General features: G+C 43.6%; 1 protein-coding gene across 3 annotated transcripts in view; it reads left to right on the plus strand.

Annotated features, from left to right (window-relative positions):
- The window catches only part of tsnare1 (T-SNARE Domain Containing 1), an 871,135-nt gene that overhangs the window by 366,986 nt on the left and 482,496 nt on the right, over window positions 1–21,653 (plus strand). For all 3 annotated transcript variants that reach the window (XM_041190481.1, XM_041190482.1, XM_041190480.1), the window contains exon 4: window positions 8,757–8,826. In XM_041190481.1, coding sequence (XP_041046415.1) covers window positions 8,757–8,826 — 70 coding nt within the window. The remainder of the gene's footprint in view (window positions 1–8,756; window positions 8,827–21,653) is intronic.

Here is a 21,653-nt window from a genome sequence, read left to right on the forward strand (position 1 = left end):
CTCCTCATAAGACATGCCCTGCATCTCTGGAATCAATCTAGTGAACCTCCTCTGAACCGCCTCCAGTGCAACTACATCTTTCCTCAAGTAAGGGGACCAATTCATGCACGAGGACACCCAGAGCCCTCTGCACTGAAGCATGGACAGAGCTCCATGATCAATCACTGCATTTAAAACATACTAAAGTCATCGAACACCATTGTGTTATAACACTTGAACTTGGCAAGAGCTTTTAAACTTACCTGTCAAAAATTTCCCGATTCCACAGCAGTTCCCCAAGGTTCACAAATCGACTTAACTGATGTGGATCGCACAGGCTTCAGCAACATACCTGTCCCAATGAAAATACCAAAATCAGGGAAAGTTGCACTTGCAGCAGACGTTTGAATGCCGACCTTGATGTCGTCTTACATCAGCATCTGGCCACAACATGCCACATTTCCCACCCCAGGGAAAATGGTGTCCGAGATGAATGGCCTGACAAGTTTACAATTCAAGCCCCACATTGAGGGTTTGCTCAGCATCAGCAGGGTAAAATTCAGTCCATTAACTCTGCTTATCTTTCCACATAGGCTGCTTGACCTACTGAGCATTTCCAGCATTTTCTGTTTTTTAATTTCAGATTCCCAGCATCTGCAGTACTGTCTTTTTGGGCAGGAAGCTGTTTAAAAAGACATATTGGAGTCCAACCCCTGCCGTAGGACTCTTTGCAATTTTTAGGGAGATATTGGAAGGATTATGTTGAGTGCACTATAATCCAATTTTTGCATGTGTTGAATGTCCTAACTAGCAATCGTTAAATGGACTGCCGGAAGCCCCTCAAAGAAGCTAATTATTTTCTTACAGACAGGAGGGGGTTTAATTTAAAACAGCCCTGATTTCTCCTCTAATCACCTGTCCGTAAGCAGAAATGTGTTTTTGACTTTAGATTTCTCCCTTTAAAAGTGGTGGTGTATTTTCCATAGCCCCTCAGTTTTGGAGTGATCCAATCCTCTATTTATAACCCCACAGAAAATTCGAGATAGGGTAAAATCAAAGGGTAAGTTTATTTTAACACACACACAAAAAAGCAAGAGTCCCTATGTAACCCCCCCGGTACATTCATACAATAAAAGAGGGATAAGGGAAAGAAAGAGCTACAGGAAAAAGACCACTGAGAAAATAAGAATTATTGTTTCATGTGAGTCCAGAGTCCAGAATCAAATTTGTATGGTGGATTCTTTCAGAGTCAGCCGGCTGAAGACTGATGCTGGATAATTCACTTTTCCAGCAGATTTGACTTCCACAATGAGATGGGCCTGAAGGGATGAATTAGTCTTGTAGGCACTGGTACAGACCTTCTTGTAGAAACACTGTAGGCGAAGGCCAGACAATTTAAACCTGGACAGAGCTCTGGTCTTGCTGCCGATTTGGTTAATGGAAGGTGGCCTCTTTCAGCTCCACAAGGCAATATTACAGGTTCTAGCGGGGAATGGTTCATGTGACTAACTCCCACTTCTTCCCCTTGATTTGGACAAAGGATGTATATTCCTGGTCTGGATTCTTGAGATGGTTAATGTTTAATCCATTAATAAGGTCAACAGAAGTTCCAGGCTCCTGTGTCCTCGCAGGCAGATCATCCCTGTTGGCCAGCTTGGCATTAGAAATGTAAATGGTCTTTGTACAACTCCTTGGGATTTGATCTTGGTAATCACATTGGGTATTAATGCCTATTTACAGATAATGAGAACGTTGCTGTTTCTGAAGACCAGAATTTCCTTTAGCTTGAGCCATAACCAGTCCTGACCTGAGTCATTTCAAAGCCTTTTGCCAGTTTAAAAAAATAATAATTTTATAGATTAGCCAGGATAAATACAGAGTAAGGTCTTAGCCCCCAACATTTAAAAAAAAATGTTTCTAACCTCTCCAACAACAACTGTTTGCATTTACGTGACACCTTTAAAATAGTACAACATTCCAAGGTGTTTTAGAGTAGTTTTAGCAAATAAAAATTGGCACCGTGCCACGTCATGAGATGTTGGGATAGGTCACCAAAAGCTTTTACAAAAGAGTAGGGATTCTGGAGAGTCTTAAAGGAAGAGAGCAAGGTAGAAGAATGGAGAGATTTGGAGGGAATTCCAGAGTTTAGGGCCTAGGTAACTGGAAATAGGGCCATCACTAGCGAAATGTGAACACAGCTATTGGAGCTGACGGCATGTTCAAGGGCTTTAGAGGTGAAATAGTGGTTGGAGTTGTGGCATAGGTTTGCATGGCCAGAGGGGTCAAAAGTGGCTTTTTTTAGAGGGAGGGGGGCAAATTTGAAGCAGAGAGGTAACAGTACCTGTGAAGAAAGTACTGTTGACAATATTAGCTAACACTGGAGCCAGGAAGGGAAGCTGGATGGTCAACATTTTTGTTGGAATAGAGAAACAAGAGAAAGTTGTGAGTTCAGTGCCAATGCAAGGAGTGTCTAAGAGGAAGTTTGGCTCAGTGTGCTGAAGGAAATGGCAGATGCAGCTGAATGGATACTCTCAATTTTAGTGACAAAGAAGTCCAGGAACCTCCTGCAATTGTTGTTGGAGATAAGCTTGGAGGGGAGGAGAGAGGAATTTAAGAAGGTGGGTTGAGTTGAGAAAGGAAGCTGAGGGGGTTATCTTGGTAATGCAATCCAGCATATTCCTGAAATAGGGCAGTTGTGGCAAAGGAGAACAGGACTCCAATAGCACTTCATGTGGTCCAGCCAGATCTGACAATGGATGGCTAAACCAGTTGTCTGTGGTAAAACATTCAAGTCTGTGTCCCCTGGACTTAAGGGACTGTAAATGATGGCCGTTGCAGGGGAGCAAACGGGATGAAAGAAGATTAATAGTTTTATTGGGAACTAGGTCATTATAGGTAGAAGTGGGAGTGTGATTGAGCAGATTGGTAGTCTGGAAGTTTCTGGCCCCGGCACAGCGGATCCTGTCACAGCAGATGCGACAGGACCAGCCAAAGGTCCAATGACTTCGGCGGGGCTGGAAGATCCCGCCAGAGGGTGGGACTCGGAAATCATGGTGAATGGAGGGTCATTCTGTCCCCTGACAGACTGTAGCCATCCCTGAAGCTGGCCAATCATTCCCCGTACCAATCTGGTGGGTTGCAGCAGAATTGCCATTTGCAGCCATGGCTCTCATCGGTAAATTCTAAACAAGGCCCGCATGTGAAAGCATCCTTCTGAATGCGGCCTTGACCGACCATAAGTGGGTACCACCAATATCGCACCTCTTTTGGGCTAAATGTGGATATATCCCTATTGATTAGTAGAAAAAGAGTGAAGATTATAAATGGTTCCTTATTTTTGAGGACTTGGGAAAAATGAGGAGAGAAGAGTGAAAAGAAAAAGAATTTCAACACTAAGGAGGGAAGAGGAAAAACATGTATCATTATATATGTTGACAATTGGGAAGAAGGGAACAAAGTGGTAGCATATTCATTTAACATTTGTAATTGAATATGCTTTCTTGCCTGCCCACCTCCATTCTCTTTTACTTTGTGACATCTGCTTAGACATCTTTGAAGAGAGCAAACACAACACAATTAAATCCAGTCGTAATATGGGATTCAAAAATTCCCAACATGAGGAGTTAGGTGTATAGCTTTAAAATTATGGCTTCAAAGAATAAGCAAATAAGTTTAAAATTGATTGTGGGAGAGTGCTCAACAATGTAGAGGAAAATTGGACCATCTTTAATGTTGAGCATTGAATACATACTGACAAGCTCAGGCTAAACAAATGTGAATCTGAATGGAAAGTTACATAAATCAAAAAGTAAAATACAGAGAATAAGGAAAATGATTCACTTGGATTGATAAAGAATAGGTAGAAACATAGAATCATTAACATTGAAGAAGGCCATTTAGCCCATTGTGTCTACGCTGGCTGACAAGTAACCATTCAACCTAATCCTACTTTCCAGCTTTTGTTCTATGGTCTTGTATGGCACTTCAAGCACATGTCCAGTTTCTTTTTAAATGTTATGAGGGTTTTTGCCTTTATCTTCCTTTCAGGCAGTGAGTTTCAGATACCCATCACCCTCTGGGTGAAAAAAAAATTGCCCCTCGAATCCCTTCTAAACTTTTGTCGTTGCAGACTCGATGGGCCAAAGGGCCTCTTCTGCACCGTGATTCTGTGATACCCGAAATCTGTGTCCTTGGTTATGGGATGCCTCAACCTAGGGGTATAGGGTCTTCCTATCCGTTCTATCTAGAGCCTTCATAACTTAATACACGTCAATTAAATCTCCCCTTAGCTTCCTTTGTTTCAAAGAGAAAGAAATCCTAGCCTATCTAATCTTTTCTCATAACTAAAATTCTCTTGACCAGGCAACATCCTCATCTAGGATTCCGATTGTAGGGGGAGTGAGCCCCATGGTGGTCAAGGGGAACATGATTCTGAGGGGAGGGTCAGATGATGGTCTCAGAGATCCTAATCAGGGGATGTTGTACCCGTGGTGGTGCATTGGGGCATGGTGGGGCATCTGATGGTGGTCTGGCACGGCCCGATCGTAGGATGGGATGGGGTGGCAGATGGGTGAGTGGATCCATGGTGGTCTGGATGGGGTCCCATAGTGGGCAGCTGAGGTCTGATAGCAATTGGGGGAGAAGACAGATTGTGCAGGGCACCATGAGGTAGATTGTTGGCTGTTAATACTCCTGACCCACAAGCTCTTGGTATAAAGGAACATACCTCATCGATTAACTTTCTTGAAGCTGCCAAATTTCCAGGGATCCAGGAAACCCAATAATGACTCTTAAAACAAAGGTGAATCACAGAATCTTTACAGTGTAGAAGGAATCCATTCAGCCCAATTGGCTCTGCACTGGCTCGCTGAAAGAGCATTCTACCTAATCCAACTACCCTACTTTATTCACGTAACCTGGCGCATTCTTCCTTGTCAGATGGCAATCCAATAACCTTTTGAATACCTTGATTGAGCCTGTCTCCACCACCCTTTCAGGAAATTCGGTCGTTCCAGATACTGAAGCTCCATGTCCAAATGCAGCAAGACCCGGACAATATCCAGGTTTGGGCTGAAAATTGACAAGTAATATTCATGGCACATAAATGTCAGGCAATGACCATCTCCAACAAGACAGAATCCAACCATCCTCCCTTGATGCTCAAAGGCATTACCATTGCTGAATCCCCCACTATAAACATCCTGGAGGTTATCATTGAACAGAAATTGAACTGGCCTCTCCATATAAATACTGTATCTAGTGAACATGGACTGCTTCAGTATCCGAGGGGTCGCGAATGGTGCTGAACATTGTGTAATCATCAGCAACCATTCACACTTCTGACCTTATGATGAAAGGAAAGTCATTGATGAAGCAGCTGAGGATGGTTGGGCCAAAGACACTACCCTGAGGAGCTCCTGCGGTCCTGGAGCTGAGATGACCGACCTCTAACAACCACAACCATCTTCCTTTGTGCTAGGTATGACTCCAACCAACGGAGAGTTTCCCCCCTGATTCCCGTTGACTCCAGTTTTGCCAGGGCTCCTTGATGCAGTACTGTCAAATGCAGCCTTGATATAAAGGGCAGTCACTCTCACCTCACCTCGGGAGTTTAGTTCTTTTGTCCATATTTACTGTGGCTGCAGGAGCATGTCAGAGGCTAGGAATCAAGCAATGAGTAACCCACCTCCTGACTCCCCAAAGCCTGTCCACCATCTACAAGGCACAAGTCAGGAGTGTGATGGAACACTCCCCACTTGCCTGGATGAGTGCAGCTCCCATAACACTCAAGAAACTTGACGCTGTCCAGGCCAAAGCAGCCCGCTTGATTGGCACCACATCCACAAACATTCACTCCCCCCACCACCAACGCACAGTAGCAGCAGTGTGTATCATCTACAAGATGCACTGCAGGAATTCACCAGGGCACTTTTGGCAGCACCTTCCAAACCCATGATCACTACCACCTTGAAGGACAAGGGCAGCAGATAGATGGGAACAGCGCCACTTGGAAGTTCCCCTCCAAGTCACTCACCATCCTGACTTGGAAATATATCGCTGTTCCTTTACTGTTGCTAGGTCAAAATCCTGGAACTCCCTCCCTAATAGCACTGTGGGTGTACCTACACCACATGAGCTGCAGCAGCTCAAGAAGGCTGCTCACCATCACCTTTTCAAGGGCAACAAGGGATGGGTAATAAATGCTGGCTCAGCCAGCATTGAATGAAGGAATAAAAGAAGAACTACCCTTATTGAAGTTTAGTATAGTCACTTCTGACCCGAGTTTCTCACTCTCAAACTGAATGCTAAATTCTACAATGTTATGGTCACCGTTTCCTTGGGGATCTTTTACTCTGAGATCATTTATTAAACCTCCCTCATTACACATTACCAGATCCAAAATAGCCTGATCCCTGGTTGGATCCGCAACATATTGTTCTAAGAAACTGTTCCAAATACATTCTATGAAATCTTGCTTGTGGCTACCTCTGCCAATTTGATTTTCCCAATCTACATGAACATTACAGTCAACCATGATTAATGTGTACAGCCTTTTTTACATGCCCTCATTATCTCCTGATTTATTCTCTGTCCTACAGTATAGCTACTGTTAGGGGGCCTGTAGACTACTCCCACCAGTGTCTTCTTCCCCTTGTTATTTATTACCTCCATCAATATGGATTCTACATCTTCTGATCTAAGATCATTTCTTGCCATCCGACTTATTCCATCTCGCACTAACAAAGATACCCCACCACCCTTTCCTTCCTGCCTGTCCTTTTGAAAAGTCACATTCCTCTGAATATTTAGCTTCCAGCTTTGATCTCCTTGTAACCATATCTACATAATGGCTATAAGATTATAACCATTAACCTCTATTTATGCCACGAGCTGATTTATTTTGTTCTGAATACTACATGCATTTCAGTAAAGAGCCATTGATTTTGTCTCTTTACCATTTTTCCCTCCTTTGACTCTATTTGCTGGTGTTTTTTATGTTTATACACTCTGTCCCTTCCTGTCACATTCTGGGTATCATTACCTAAATAGCTGCCCTGCAATGCTGCCATATCCTTTTGCTTTGTAAGTGTACGTATGCCTTCTCCAGAATCCTCCCCTCCTTTATTTCCTTTAAAGCACTCTCTACTGCCCTAGTTATTCGATTCATCAGGACACTGGTCCCAGTACAGCTCAAGTGAAGCCCGTCCCACCGGATCAGCTCCCATCTACCCCAGTACTAGTGCCAGTGTCCCATGGACTGAAACCTATTCTTCCCACACTAATCTTTGAGCCAAGCATTTAACTCCTTGACTTTATTACCTTATGCCAGTTTGCCCATGGCTCAGGTATTAGCACCAAGGTTATTGCCTTGGAAGTTCTGCTTTTTAATTTAGCTCCTAATGGTTCAAATTCTTTCAGCATAACCTCCTTTTTAGTCCTATCAATGTCCTTGGTACCAACGTGGATGATGACAACTGGATCCCTCCCCTCCCACTCCAAGTTCCTCTCTAGCCCTGAGGAGACATCCTTAACCCTGGCACCGGGCAGGAAACACAGCCTTTGGGACTTGTTCCGGCTGCAGAGAACAATATCTATCCCCCTAATTAGATAGCCCCCTACCGCTGCTCCGTTCCTATTTCCTACCTTTCATGGCTTGAATGGCTCCCTGTGTGCCGTGGTCAGTTTGCTCATCCTCCCTGCGGTCCCTGCTCTCATCCACACAGCTTGAGGAATCTCATAACTGTTGGACAGTTGCAGGGGCCGAGGCTCCTCAAACACTAAGCCCCCCCCCCGGATCCCCATTCCTGCTTCACCTGTAGTCACACGCTCCTGTCGCTGATCACCGATCAAATTTGAATTACCTAATCTGAGGGGTGTGACTGCCTTCTGGAGTAGAGTGTCCAGGTAACTTTCCCCCTTCCTGATGTGGTGCAATTTCTGCAGCTTGGACTCCAGCTCCTCAACTTGGATCCAAAGTTCCTTGAACTACAAACACTTGGTACAGATGTGTTCACTCTGGATCACCAGCAGCTCCCACATCACCCATTCTGCTATCGCATTTTTATTAATTAATTAATTACTCTCGTATCCCTGCTCTTTACACTTGAAGAATATCCCACTCTTCACACTTTATTGTAATTTTTTTACGCCAGTATCGATCTTGTACTTGACAAGCTATTTTTAAGAAGAGAAAAACTCACTAGAGACCTAAACACAAAGTAAAGACTTTACTTTTACTTTAAAATCTAGAAATACTCACCATTCATACTCACCAATCAGCTGCTGTCCGCGCTCTTTTCCCTCTTGTGCTCTTTAGTGGCTTCTTGTCTCTCCCTCTCCCCGATATTTAATGGCCTCTTGCCTCTCTCTCTCTCTCTCCATGCTCCTTAATGGCCTCCTGACTCTTTCTCTCCATGCTCTTTCATTTTGAGGAGTTTAATTCAACCCTACATCTTACCCACGTCATATCCTGAAGTCTAGATCCATATATATTATATGCTTTCATTAGCAATTTTAAAATTGAGCCAAGCTGGAATGTTCATCCATTTCCAGTTTTCAACCCTTGCCTTCCACCCTCTACCTTCTGTGGTTAGCAAAATTACTTTTGGTTATCAAATTGGAATTGCAAAATCTCTTGCTTTAAATTTATTGCATCAATAAATCTTGCTGGATGATTTAAAAGCTAAAAGGCCAGTGCTTTCATGGAAGAACCTGACCTTTCTATGGGCCAATGTTTCAACGTCTCATTCTCATTAATCCTCACCTTTCCTTTGCAGTGACTTCCTTAGAGAAGAGTTTGCAAGCTCTGGGGACATCTAATGACACACAAGAGCTTAGAGATGGACTGTGAGTCACTTTTTGATATAGATTTTTACGATAAGACTAATAGCTTTGTCTACTGTTATGCTCAAGCTGCATTGTGTAATTTTATATCTGTGAATAATGGACACATCCAAAATGGTCATCGATTCACCACTGTAAAACTGGACTGAGAAAGATCATCAGATGTAACCGAGACTTCCTAATATCATCATCATGTGAAATTTAAAACCAATTTTTTCTTTTCTGTCAAGAACATTTAGCTATGGAGTTGAACTAGAGGACAAGCTATTCTTGAATATATAAATGCTGCTTATTTTAATATGTTCAAACTGATTATGTTTGGGGCTGGCTGACAAATTGCAATTACTTCATAATAAAGATGAATGAGTTGTTCTGACGCTAAGACCAAGGGAAGTAACTTTTTATTAAAATTGATTTATTTTGGTTTGTTGCAAATGTTCTTATCAAAAATGAGAGAGCAGAAATTGAATTATTTTTCTTTTCCACTTCTTACAATTGTTGATGGTGAATAAGATTGCTTCTGGCAAGATAAATTGGTGACCACCCCCTTGGTGTTTTCCAAATCACTTGCCATAGATGGAAAATACCAAAAGTGAACAAATAGCACTGACTTATAATGGAGGACAATCCTGGTCCATCACCTCGGGCGTAGCTGAGTTCTAGTGAGCCAACAGGTTCAAATCTTGTCCATACCTTGGATGAGTTGCTTCTAGAGATGTGACGAGGAACAGTCTGGTAACTACTTTTTCTTTGTTCATTCGTGGGTTGTGGGGATCGCTGTTCAACTAAGTGGCTGGCTAGGTAATCTCGGAAGACAGTTAAAAACCAGTCACACTGCTGTAGGTCAGGAGTCATATAAAGGTCGGATGGGGTAAGGTCAGCAGATTTGCTTCCCTGAAGGACAACAGTGAACTAGATGGGCTTTTATGTCCACCAAGTAGTTTCATTGGTGGTATTCAACCAAAGTATCGGAGATCTCACCCCTCAGCTGGAGAGCCAGCAGGAGTGCCATGTCGCCTCCTTTGGGGATGGTCTGTTGAATTAAATGCCAAACAGGCCTTCACCAGGATCCAGGACCCCGGAGGTGGAAATCTTACCCTGCGAGAGCTGCGAGCTAATCAGAGGTCAGCAGCTTGCAAGCAATGCCAATGGGAGCAGTGGTAGCTGCTGGCAATGCACCCAGGGAGAGTCCTAGGATTGCTGAGGGTGCAAGGAACAGGTGAGTGAGGACTTGTTGGGGGTCGTGGAAGGGGGATGACTCACAGTCAGCAGCATGGACAAGAAGGTGGACTAAGTGGGCCCCCATTTCCCGATGCCATGTCCCTTGACCGAGTGTCTTTGAATGAAGGACCCCTCCTGGGAACCTACAAGCAACCCCAAAGCCGTTTGCTTTTTGGGGTTCCTGAATGGTGACTACCCTGCTTGCTATTGGTTGAATGCCAGCAGTGGCTAGATGAGGCCCTTAAGTATAGGCATTAATTGCCCATGGTCACAATTACTGATACTAGATTTGTATTCCAAATTAATTTAATGGACCAAATTCAAATTTCTGTTCTGCTGCCCTTTCTTGTTTATCCTTCGAAGTGAAGATGACCACGTTCATCGTCTGGGACGTTTGGTAGCATTTCAGTGGATACATAGGTGACTGATAAGGCCGACCTGCACCCAGAATGTGTTGCTAATAGGACAGGATACTCCAGATGATTGAGTTTTGGATGAGTTTCTAATTTGTGTTTTCTTTCTTCCTTTTTTTTCATTTATTCATGGGATGTGGGTGTCGCTGGTTAGGCCAGCATTTATTGCCCACCCCTAATTGCCCTTGTTTGTTCAAAGGGCCTTTAGGAGTCAACCACATTGCTGTGAGTCTGGAGTCACATGTCGGCCAGACCAGATAAAGACGACAGATTTCCTTCCAGATGGGTTTTTAGAACAGTCAGCAATGGTTTCTTAGTCATTGTTAGACTTCTAATTCCAAATTTTTATTGAATTCAAATTCCACCATCTGCCATGGCCAGAGCATTACCCTGGGTCTCTGGAGTACTGCACCATCGCCTCCCCTCCTCTGATATGTGCTTGCGAAGATGGCTGCACCATTTTTTAGTTCAGCGCCCCTTGGCGAGCTGCTCCAGGGCTCAAAGTCAATATCAAAACTCCAAAGTGAAGCCCTCAGAGTGTGCTTGTAGCACTTCATTTGACCACCATGAGACCGCACATTAGAGTCGAGCGCTCCATAGATTTGCTTTGGTAAATGAGTGTCACGCATTCTGGCTACATAACCAGCCCAACTCAGTAATGACTGCCTCAATTACGTGGATGCTTGGCTTGCCAACTCAGGTGAGCACCTCGGTATCTGGTATTTTCTGCTGCCATCTGATCTTCAGAAGGCAGCTCAAGTGCAAGTGGTTGAACTTCTTGGGATGAAGCAGTTGCACAATGCAAATCTTGCATTCGTAAAGCAGAGGGCAGAACAATTGCTCTATAGACTTTCAGTCTGGTAGGCAGACTTATTCCCCTTCATTCCCAGACTGGTGCTCATAGTCTGCCAAAGGTTACATTTGGTAATCGTTGCATGTGCTTTGCCGTCAATATAGATGGCTCAAGAGAATGTGTTGCCGAGATAAGTGAACTTATCCATTGCTGACAGGTTCTAGTCATGGACTGATACCTTGGGCTCGAGACAGAGCTCTCCTGGAGCAGGCTGCTACATTATTTCAGTTTTCTTGTGTTGATTGTAAGGCCGCAGTTGTCACATGCATTGGAGAACAAGTCCGTGTTGCATTATGTGTCCAACTCTGAAGCGGCAACTAGTGCACAGTCATTGGCAAACAGAAAATCACAAATTATTTCTTTGGAGACCTTGGTCTTTGCCTGGAGTCGTCTCAGTTTGAGCAGCTTCCAAGCGATATCTGATTTTGATGCCAGGATTAGTATCATGGAAGGCATCAGAGAACATGGCAGAGAAAAACATGCTGATGAGGGTTGGCATTAGCACACAGCCATATTTAATTCCATTAGTGACTGGGGATGGGTCAGAAGACTCACCATCATTCAGGATGGGCACCAAACACTGTAAAGTAACTGTTGAACCATTCGCATTGTGAATGAATTCCTCAGGACAGCCGAATTTCTTCATTACCTTCTAAAGGCCCTCGCAGCTGACTGCATCAATGCCTCGATCAGGTCAACACATTTGGTGTAGAGTTCCATATTCTGTTCTTGGAATTTCTGCTGGAGCTGCCTAACTGCAAACACCATATCAGTGGTTCCTTGACTTTTTCTGAAATGGTGTTAATTCACTGACAGCAGATCCTGGTTGAGATGTTGCAGTCATTATGTTGGGTCAGAAGGATTCTGGTGAAGATTTTGCCGGCAGCGGAGAAGAGTGAAATTCCTCTACGATTGTCGCAAGATTGGCGAGGCCATTTCAATTTGGAACACGTGGACTATGGAGGCACTTTCTACACTTAGAGCTGGTTCCTTGCTGCCACATAAACTGAAAGAGTTCAGTGAGCTTTTTCACTAGGCATTGACATCGAACCCTATAAACCTGTAGCATCAACTCCTGGAGTTTTGCGGCTAAACAGGAATTTGATTGCATTCGTTGTTTCTAACAGTGTGGGAAGGTCATCAAGTTGATGGCAGTCTGTGGCAGCCTGTTGATTACTGCTTCATTGATGGATGAAGGTTGATTGAGGACATGGTTTAAGTGCTCTGCCCAGTTTTTTTCTGTGAGCAGTGTTGACCCCTTGGCACCAAGGATTATTGGTGATGAGCCAGTCAACAGGGCTGATAGACAGATTCAGAACATCGTAGAATCTCTTCCAGTCTTTGAGGTCTGCATATGACTGAAGTCCATCTGCTATCCGATTCAGCCCAGCATCTTGCATCTCTCTGAACTTGCACTGAACATTCCTGCGAATGGTTCAGTAGGCGCCAAGCTTGGATAGTGGTGACTTGTCATTGTGGTAAACCCTGTGGAGGTGGTTTTTCCTCCAGTAGTTTCAAGATTACCTCGTTGTTGTCATCGAACCAATCTTGAAGCTTGCGAGAGATAGGGTCAAGGGCTTTTAGAGCAGGGGAGTACTCAGTATCCCTGAAGGTCTCCAAGTCATCCTCAAGGCAATGAGTGTCCATTTTCACTGTACTCAGGTAACTGTCAAGTTTCCCTGGCAGAGATTCCTTTATGACTGCCTGTTTGAGCCATGAGGCGTTTCTGGACCTTTATGCCCTGGGGGGCGTCTAGGGAATAGATCCTAATGTTTAGCTTTGAATTGATAAGACATTGGTCAGTCCAACAGTCAGCGCCGCACATGGATTTTGTTATGCACATTCTGCCTGGTGATGACATGGTCAATTAGTTGCAATGCATGTCTGGGGGTGCCTCCAAGACATCTTGTTGCAATTAGGGAGGTGCAGAAGTGTATTGGCGATTAAAAGCTTATACTCAGCCCACGTCTTCAGCAAGAGGAGACCATTGATGTTTAGTACAGCCTACATTCTGTTTTCCAATGACCCCTTCCCACCCTTGGTGATCTGTACCAACTCCTATGTTGAAATCACCAAGAATGATTAGTGGAGTGGGAGTGGGAGTGATCCTTGACTTTATCAGGATTGGTAATGGTAGGGCTAATGAGAGTTGCTTGCATGTTGCCATGCAGAGGAAGTTTAAGCATCATTGGACCAAAATTAACACTCTTGGGAAGGCAAGTCAACTTAATGATGAAATGGTTCATGACAGCAAAGCCTACACCAGTGTTGTGATGTTCTACTTAACATGTTCTTTTGGAGAGACCATTCCCTTGAGTTGACCCTCAGGTAGACGAGTCTTGCTCAGAGTGATCTGAACATAGTACCTAGGTACATTGGTACCTCACCAGCTATCTACTGACAAGGGCAGTCGACTGTGGTGTTGCCCATGAGGATGTGCGTGCTCCATGCACTAATGGTAACTGGTGTCACCACATTTTTTGAGATTGGCTTATGAGCACATTGTTGTGATGCCTGCCAGCTGTTACCTGCTGGCCGAGGAGGTGAAACAGACAATGTTTAAAGGCATGTTTTTAGCCCCTTCCTCATACCAGAGAGGAGATCAGTGTAGTCCTGAAAAAGGCTGCTCGGTGGCTCAGGGGGCTGCCGAGTTCCAGTTCTGCTCCCTTTCTGTAAAAACCACCCTATGATCTAAGCCACCTGTGTACAATTTCGTGGCTACAGCTCCCAGAACTTGTGGCTATATCTGCTCCTACAATGCTCGACCATCGCTACAGGACTTGTGAAAGATAGATGATGAATGATAGAAAGATGATGCGCATGACTTGCATGTAAATTGGATTATCATGAGGGAGAATTGCACTTTCTCTGCCTTACTCTCTCATCCTGACCTATTTTGGTTCAGTGGCAAGACAAGTCTAGATGGCGGAATACAGATCTGGACGAAGTGCGTGACCCAGGACAGCTTCTGTGCCTTGTCGAGCTCTATAGCTTCCACAACACAGGCCGATCTGCCTTCAAGTACAGCAAGTCATTAGGAAAGCTAATAGAATGTTATCATTTATTGCGAGGGGAATTGAATATAAGAATAGGGAGGTTATGCTTCAGTTGCACCGGTGAAACCACGTCTGGAGTACTATGTACAGTATTGGTCACCTTACCTAAGGAAGGAAGTAAAAACATTGTAAGCAGTTCAGAGAAGGTGTACCAGACTAATACCTGGAATGGGAGGGTTGGCTTATGAGGAAAGGTTGGACAGGCTAGGCTCGTATCCGCTGGAGTTTAGAAGAGTAAGAGGTGACTTGATTGAAACATATAAGATTCTGAGGGGTCTTGGCAGGGTGGATTTGGAGAGGATGTTTCCTCTTGTGGAAAAATCTAGAACCAGGGGTCACTGTTTAAAAATAAGGGCTTGTCCATTTAAAACAGAGATGAGGCGCAATTTTTTCACTCAGAGGGTCCTGAACCTTTGGAACTCTCTTTCTGAAAAGGCAGTGGAAGCAGAGCCTTTGGACATGTATAAGTTAGAGATGGATAGATTCCTGGTAAGCAAGGGATGATAGGTTATCGAGGGTAGGTGGGATGTAGATTCCAGGTTACTACCTAATCAGCCATGATCTTATTAAATGGTGGAGCAGGCTCAAGGGGCTGAATGGCCTACACCTGCTCCTTGTTTGTTTGTGAGACAATTGGATCTGAGATTGAACTCATCTATCAAGTCCGCCGGAATCAGTCTTTGCATGCCAGTGTAGAGAAATCCTTAAGTTGCCGAGAGTAGGTGACACAAGGCAACCCTCACCTTGTTTGTCCCACCTGTAGACATTGTTTACTGAGGTGTGGCTGCTGTTTTATGCTATCAAGTAATTAGGAAAGTTAGAGTCACTGAGTGAACATGAGGGCCAATGCAGAATGAGCCACTCCAAAGAATGCGTTGAGTCTGCCTGTGAGATGTGCTACACCCCTGCTTTTGCTGCAGTGTTTTTTATCCAAATTCTTTCATGAGAATTGGGCATCGCTGGCTAGGCCAGCATTAATTGCCTATCCCTAATTGTCCTTAAGGTGGTGGTGAGCTGCCTTCTTGAACTGCTGCAGTCCATGTGGTGTGGGTACACCCACAGTGCTGTTTGTGGGGGAGTTCCAGGATTTTGACTCAGTGACAGTGAAAGAACAGTGGTGGAGGGGGGGGAGGCAGTGGAGGTATTGTCACTGGACTGGTATTCAGAACCCAGGGTAATGCTTTGGGGACCAGAGTTCGAATCCCACCACGGCAGATAGTGAAGTTTGAATTCAATAAAATATCTGGAATAAAAAGACTAATGATGACCATGTCAACACAGAAACAGAAATACCTGGAAAATCTCAGCAGGTCTGGCAGCATCGGCGGAAAAGAGCACAGTTGATGTTTCGAGTCCTCATGACCCTTCAACCTTATCTGTCCTGTCTTCTACTCTTAATTAGCACATTCCTTTAGATAATATCACCATCTTCAACACCTCTTTGTTCTTTTGTCTGTGACAGCTTTTGGTTATCTCCACCTATCACTGGCTGCTCGTCCCAACAAACCCCCCCCCCCCCCAATCCACTTAAACCAGCTTATATTTCATCCCTTTCCTATTTTTACTTAACAAAAACAGAAACAGAAGTACCTGGAAAAACTGCAGGTCTGGCAGCATCGGCAGAGAAGAGCACAGTTGACGTTTCGAGTCCTCATGACCCTTCAACAGAACAGAAACCATTGTCGATTGTTATAATATCCCATCTGGTTCACTAATGTCCTTTAGGGAAGGAAATCTGCCATCCTTACTTGGCCTGGCCTACATATGACTCCAGACCCATAGCAAATGTGGTTGACTCTTAAATGCCCTCTGAACAAGGGCCATCAGGGATGGACAATAAATTATGGCCCAGCCAACGACTCCCACATAATATGAACGAATAAAAAATATATACATTTCCAAGTCAGCATGGTGCGTGACTTGGAGGGGAAGTTGGAGAGGGTAGCGTTTCCATGTGTCTGCTGCCCTTATCCTTCTAGATGGTAGATGTTAGGGGTTTGGAAGGTGCTGTCAAAGGATTTGAACTGTCATCTGCTGGCCTAGTCCAGGCTTCTGGATTACAAGTCCAATAACATAGCCATTAGTGTTACTTTGCCATTCTTTCTGGTCTGCACAACTCCCATTCTGTATAACTTAGTTTGACATGGAGCAGTAAATATACTGATTGAGTTAATTGGGTATGGTGGCTAAATATTTTACGTATCGCTGCAAGAAACAAATAACAGATGCTTATTCACATGTATCCAGAAGCTACTAAGCTGCAGTTGAAACTCTTTGAGTTGTTTGTAACTCATTCATGGGTTGCAGAAATGTAGAGATGAAATAGTGCCATGTAACTCCATGCCAAACATCCATTATGATCCATTTAAAAGGTAGTTGTTAATTAACATCAGAGTATGATAAATAGTGTTAGCTTTGTGTTTGAAATGAATTGTTTAATGCAGATGTCAGAGAGTATGTCTGAAAGCATACAAGTCCTATTTTCTTGTGGATAAAAGGGAATGTGCTGATTTTAAAAAAGTGATACTTTGAGTTATATTCAAAACCTAATTGTTCTATTTTTTCCCCCAATACAATTAAATTCATCTGAAAAAGAAATCAAATTATAGGTTTATTTTTCAAAGGAAAATATTATGGAGGTTTTCCGGAATCTGTAACTTTTTAGGTGATGGACGCAGTTCTGTTCTGACCATATTGGAAAAAGGGCAGCAATCATGCTTTCCGGGTTCTTAAAATAGATCTTCCAAAGTAAATAATTTCCCTCAATTCTGGGCACTTAAGGAAACAGTAGTGCTTCCTCTGCCTGTGCTGTACATTCATTTTATTGACAGTTTTTTCTTCAGTTGGATTGTTGTCTTGAGCTCAGAGATTTTTGGACCTGGTACTAAGTCTGATGGGCTGAGCTTAGCTTGCTTCACCTGGGAAAGATACATCCTACATGTACAATATTCTATTGCATTACTTTCAGATTAATGTGTGTTTTGTTAAGACCATATGACATAGGAGCAGAAGTAGGCCATTCGGCCCATCAAGTCAGCTCCACCATTCAATGAGATCATGGCTGATCTGATAGTCCACATCTCCACTTTCCTGACTTTTCCCCAAAACCCTTGATTTCCTTACTGATTAAAAATCTGTCCATCTCCGCCTTGAATATATTTAACCGCCCAGCTTCTACAGCCCTCTGCGGTAAAGAACTCCACAGATTGACTACCCTCTGAGAGAAGAAATTCCTTCTCATCGCTGATTTAAATGGGCACCCCTTGCTCTGACATTGTCCTCTGGTCCTTGACTCTCCCACAAGGGGAACAACCTCTCAGCATCTTCCCTGTCAAGCCCCCTAAGAACCTTGTATGTTTCAATAAAGTGGCCTCTCATTCTTCTAAATTCCAATGAGTACAGGCCCAACCTACACAACCTCTCCTCATAGGAAAATTCCTCCTTACCTGAGATCAACCCAGTGAACCTTCCCTGGACTGCCTCCAATGCCAGTATATCTTTCCTCAAATAAGGGGACCAAAATTGTTCACAGTATTCTAGGTGTGGTCGAACTAGTGCCTTGTATAGTTTTAGCAAGACTTCCCTATTTTTATACTCCATTCTCTTTGAAATAAAGGCTAATATTCCATTTGCCTTCCATATTACCTGTTGAACTTGTATGTTAACTTTTTGGGATTCATGCACAAGGACTCCCAAATCCCTCTGTGCTGCAGCCTTTCTCCATTTAAATGGTATTCTGCTCCTCTATTCTTCCTGCCAAAGTGCATAACTTCCCACATTATATTCCATCTGCCAAGTTTTTGCCCACTCACTTAACCTGTCCATAGTCCTCTGCAGACTCCTTGTGTCATCCTCATCACTTGCCTTCCCACCTATTTTTGTGTCATCTGCAAACTTGGCAATAGTGCATTTACTTCCCTCACCTAAGTCAATATATATTGTAAATAATTGAGACTCCTGGACTGATCCTTGTGGCACTCAACTAGTTACTGGTTGCCATCCCAAAAATGCCCCCCTTATCCCAACTTTCTGTTTTCTATTAGTTAGCCAATCCTCTATCCATGCTATTATACCACCCCCAACACCATGGGCTCATATCTTATAAAGTAGCCTTATGTGTGGTACCTTATCGAATGCCTTTTGGAAATCCAAATATATTACATCTACTGGTTCCCATTTATCTCTTTTACTTGTTATCTCATCAAAGAATTCTAATAAATTTGACAGGCATGATTTCCCCTTCATGAAGCCATGCTGACTCTGCTTGATTGGATTATGTATTTCTAAATGCTCTGCTATTACAACCTTTATAATAGACTCCAACATTTTCCCAATGACAGATGTTAAGCTTACTGGCCTATAGTTACCTGCTTTTTGTCTCTCTCCCTTTTTGAATAAGGGTGTTAAATTGGCCGTTCTCCAATCCTCTGAGACTTAAAAAAATGTGACACTGCTGTTCAGTGAGTGATCTCGGTGTGAGTTAAATGTGACAGCAATTCATTGAGGGGAGGAGGGAGGAAACAACATCTAAAAGCATTCAACTTGTGCCTGTTGTAAAAGCTCATCTCAACATTTCTTTAAAAATCAATTGCTTCTTTGCACAATGGGGGCCTTGACATTGCAATGGCATTGTGCTGAGGGAGCCCTGCGCTGTCAGAGGTGCCACCTCTGAGGTGAGATGTTAAGACAAGGCCCGACGGTCCTCACCGGCAGCCATGAAAGATCCCACGATTTAAAAAAAAAGCAGGGAAGCTATCCCAGGTGCCCTGGAAAATATTTAAGCCTCAACCAACATCAAAAACTAGGCTTTACGGTTATTATTACAGTGCTGTTCATGGGATCTTGCTGTGCACAAATTGGCTGCTGTGTTTCCTACAATAAAACAGTGACTGCACTTCGATCAGGACATCATTGGTGGTAAAGCTTTGGCATGTCTGGAGATTCTAAAAAAAAATAGACTTGCATTTATATAGCACCTTTCTCAACTCCGGATGTCCCAAATCACCTTATATCTAATTTTAAAAAAAATTGTTCACAAGATGTGACCTAGCTGACTAGGACAACATTTATTGCCCACCCCTAATTGCTCTTGAGAAGGTGGTGGTGAGCTGCTTTTTGAACCGCTGCAGGCCATGTGGTGTAGGTACACCCACAGCGCTGTTAGGAAGGGAGTTCCAGGATTTTGACCCAGCGACAGTAAAGGAACGGTGATATATTCCCAAGTCAGGATGGTGAGTGACGTAGAGGGGAACTTCCAGGTGGTGGTGTTCCCATCTATCAGCTGCTCTTGCCCTTCTAGGTGGTAATGGTCGTGGGTTTGGCAGGTGATGTCAAAGGAGTCTTGGTAAATTCCTAAAGTGCATCTTGTAGATGGTATGCACTGCTGCTACCGTGTGGCGGTGGCAGAGGGAGTGAATGTTGTGGATGGGGTACCAATCAAGCAGGCAGCTTTGTCTTGGATGGTGTCAAACTCCTTGAGTGTTGTGGGAGCTGCACTTATCCAGACAAGTGGAAAGTATTCCATCACACTCCTGACTTGTGCCTTGTAGATGGTGGATAGGCTTTGGGGAGTCAGGAGGTACGTTACTCACCACAGGATTCCTAGCTTCTGACCTGCTCTTGTAGCTACAGTATTTATATGGCTAGTCCAGTTCAGTTTCTGGTCAATGGTAACCCCCAGGATGTTGGTAATACAGCAGTAAATCAACGATGATGTGTTTTGAATATAACTCTGTCTCTCTTCCTCTCTCTTTTAACTACTCTCTCTCTCTCTCTATCTCCATTCACCTGCCTCAGTGAAGAGGGTGTTTCTAGTGACTATATACTGTCTGCTTCCTACAATCAGCAGATGAGCTGACAGAGATGGTTAAAATTGTGAATGGATTGGTCAAGGTAGATGTGGAGAGAATGGCCTGGATTATACCGGCCCCTGGGAGGCAGGGCAGGAGGTTTCCTGGCATCCAGTATTGCCTTACAGTTGTGTCAGACTCGGTTCCTTTATCGCAGTGCACTTTCTGGTTCCTTATATCAAGCGATGTTTCCCATTTGTGATCATTTCTTCCCTTAACTTTTCTGTCTCCTCTTCCAATATTTCTGGGACTGGTTCTCTGGTTGAAATTGAGCTCGTGCAAAAAGTCAATGACATTCTATACCACGCAGTGAAACAATAGAACTCACAAGCTATTCCTTGTTCAGTATGCACTGCATTGTTGCCTTGTCAACTACTTTCCTTGGCTTTCAATACAGACTTTAAAATAAGGTTGGTCACAGGGTTCAAGACTGAATTAATAAGTACAAGATTTTCAGCTCATCAGATGGAATTTTAAAAAGTGGAATGTAAGTAAGGTTTTTAAAAAAAAAAAATGGATTTCTGAATTTCATTCGGTCCAGCCGCCAAGCTTCATGTCTTGCGATGATGTGTATATATTTTTTTATTCATTCGTGGGATGTGGGCTTTGCTGGCTGGGCCAGCGTTTATTGTCCATCCCTAATTGCCCTTGAGAAGGTAGTGGTGAGCTGCCTTCTTGAACTGCTGCAGTCCGTGTGGTGTAGGTACACCCACAGTGCTGTTAGAAAGTGAGTTCCAGGATTTTGACCCACCAACAGTGAAAGAACAGCGATATATTTCCAAGTCAGGATAGTGAGTGACTTGGAGGGGAACTTCCAGTGGTGGTGTTCCCATGTATCTGCTGGCCTTGTCCTTTGAGATGGTAGTGGTCATGGTTTTGGAAGGTGCTGTCGAGCCTTGGTGAATTCCTCCCTAGTTCTTGTGTCAAAGCATAGGGAGGGGCTGGAACCAACGTAAAACCCCTTGGTCTGTATGTATCAGGAAATGTCCAATGTAATGTAAATATAGATGCAATCTGCATTGTAAGTAGAGTGAGACATCTTTGACTGTGATGTACTTTATTTAACTTAATTGATCTGTATTGCACCATGTGAACTGTGACATTTGTAACATTTTTTTAATTTGCTGAATAAAGTATATTTTTGAAACCGTTGAAACAAACTGGAGCTGACTCCCTGGGACAATAAGAGCTTTCAAGACTGAGATGGATAAATATATGGATAAGGATATTAGGAGATGTGCAGCACATTTTGAAAATGGAGTTAAGGCATAGATCAGCCATTACCTAATTCAGTGGCTGAGCAAGCTCAAGAGGGTAACTCAATTGTGAGTGTTTCTGCGTTCAGGAGAGGAAAAAGTACAGAAGGTGAGGAAAACAACATTTGTATGTGATGATTGAGTATTGCGAATGTCAGCTGGATCTCTATCCAGAAGTTTAA

The sequence above is a fragment of the Carcharodon carcharias genome, chromosome 6 (genome assembly GCF_017639515.1).
Source record: "Carcharodon carcharias isolate sCarCar2 chromosome 6, sCarCar2.pri, whole genome shotgun sequence".
Classification (NCBI taxonomy): domain Eukaryota; kingdom Metazoa; phylum Chordata; class Chondrichthyes; order Lamniformes; family Lamnidae; genus Carcharodon; species Carcharodon carcharias.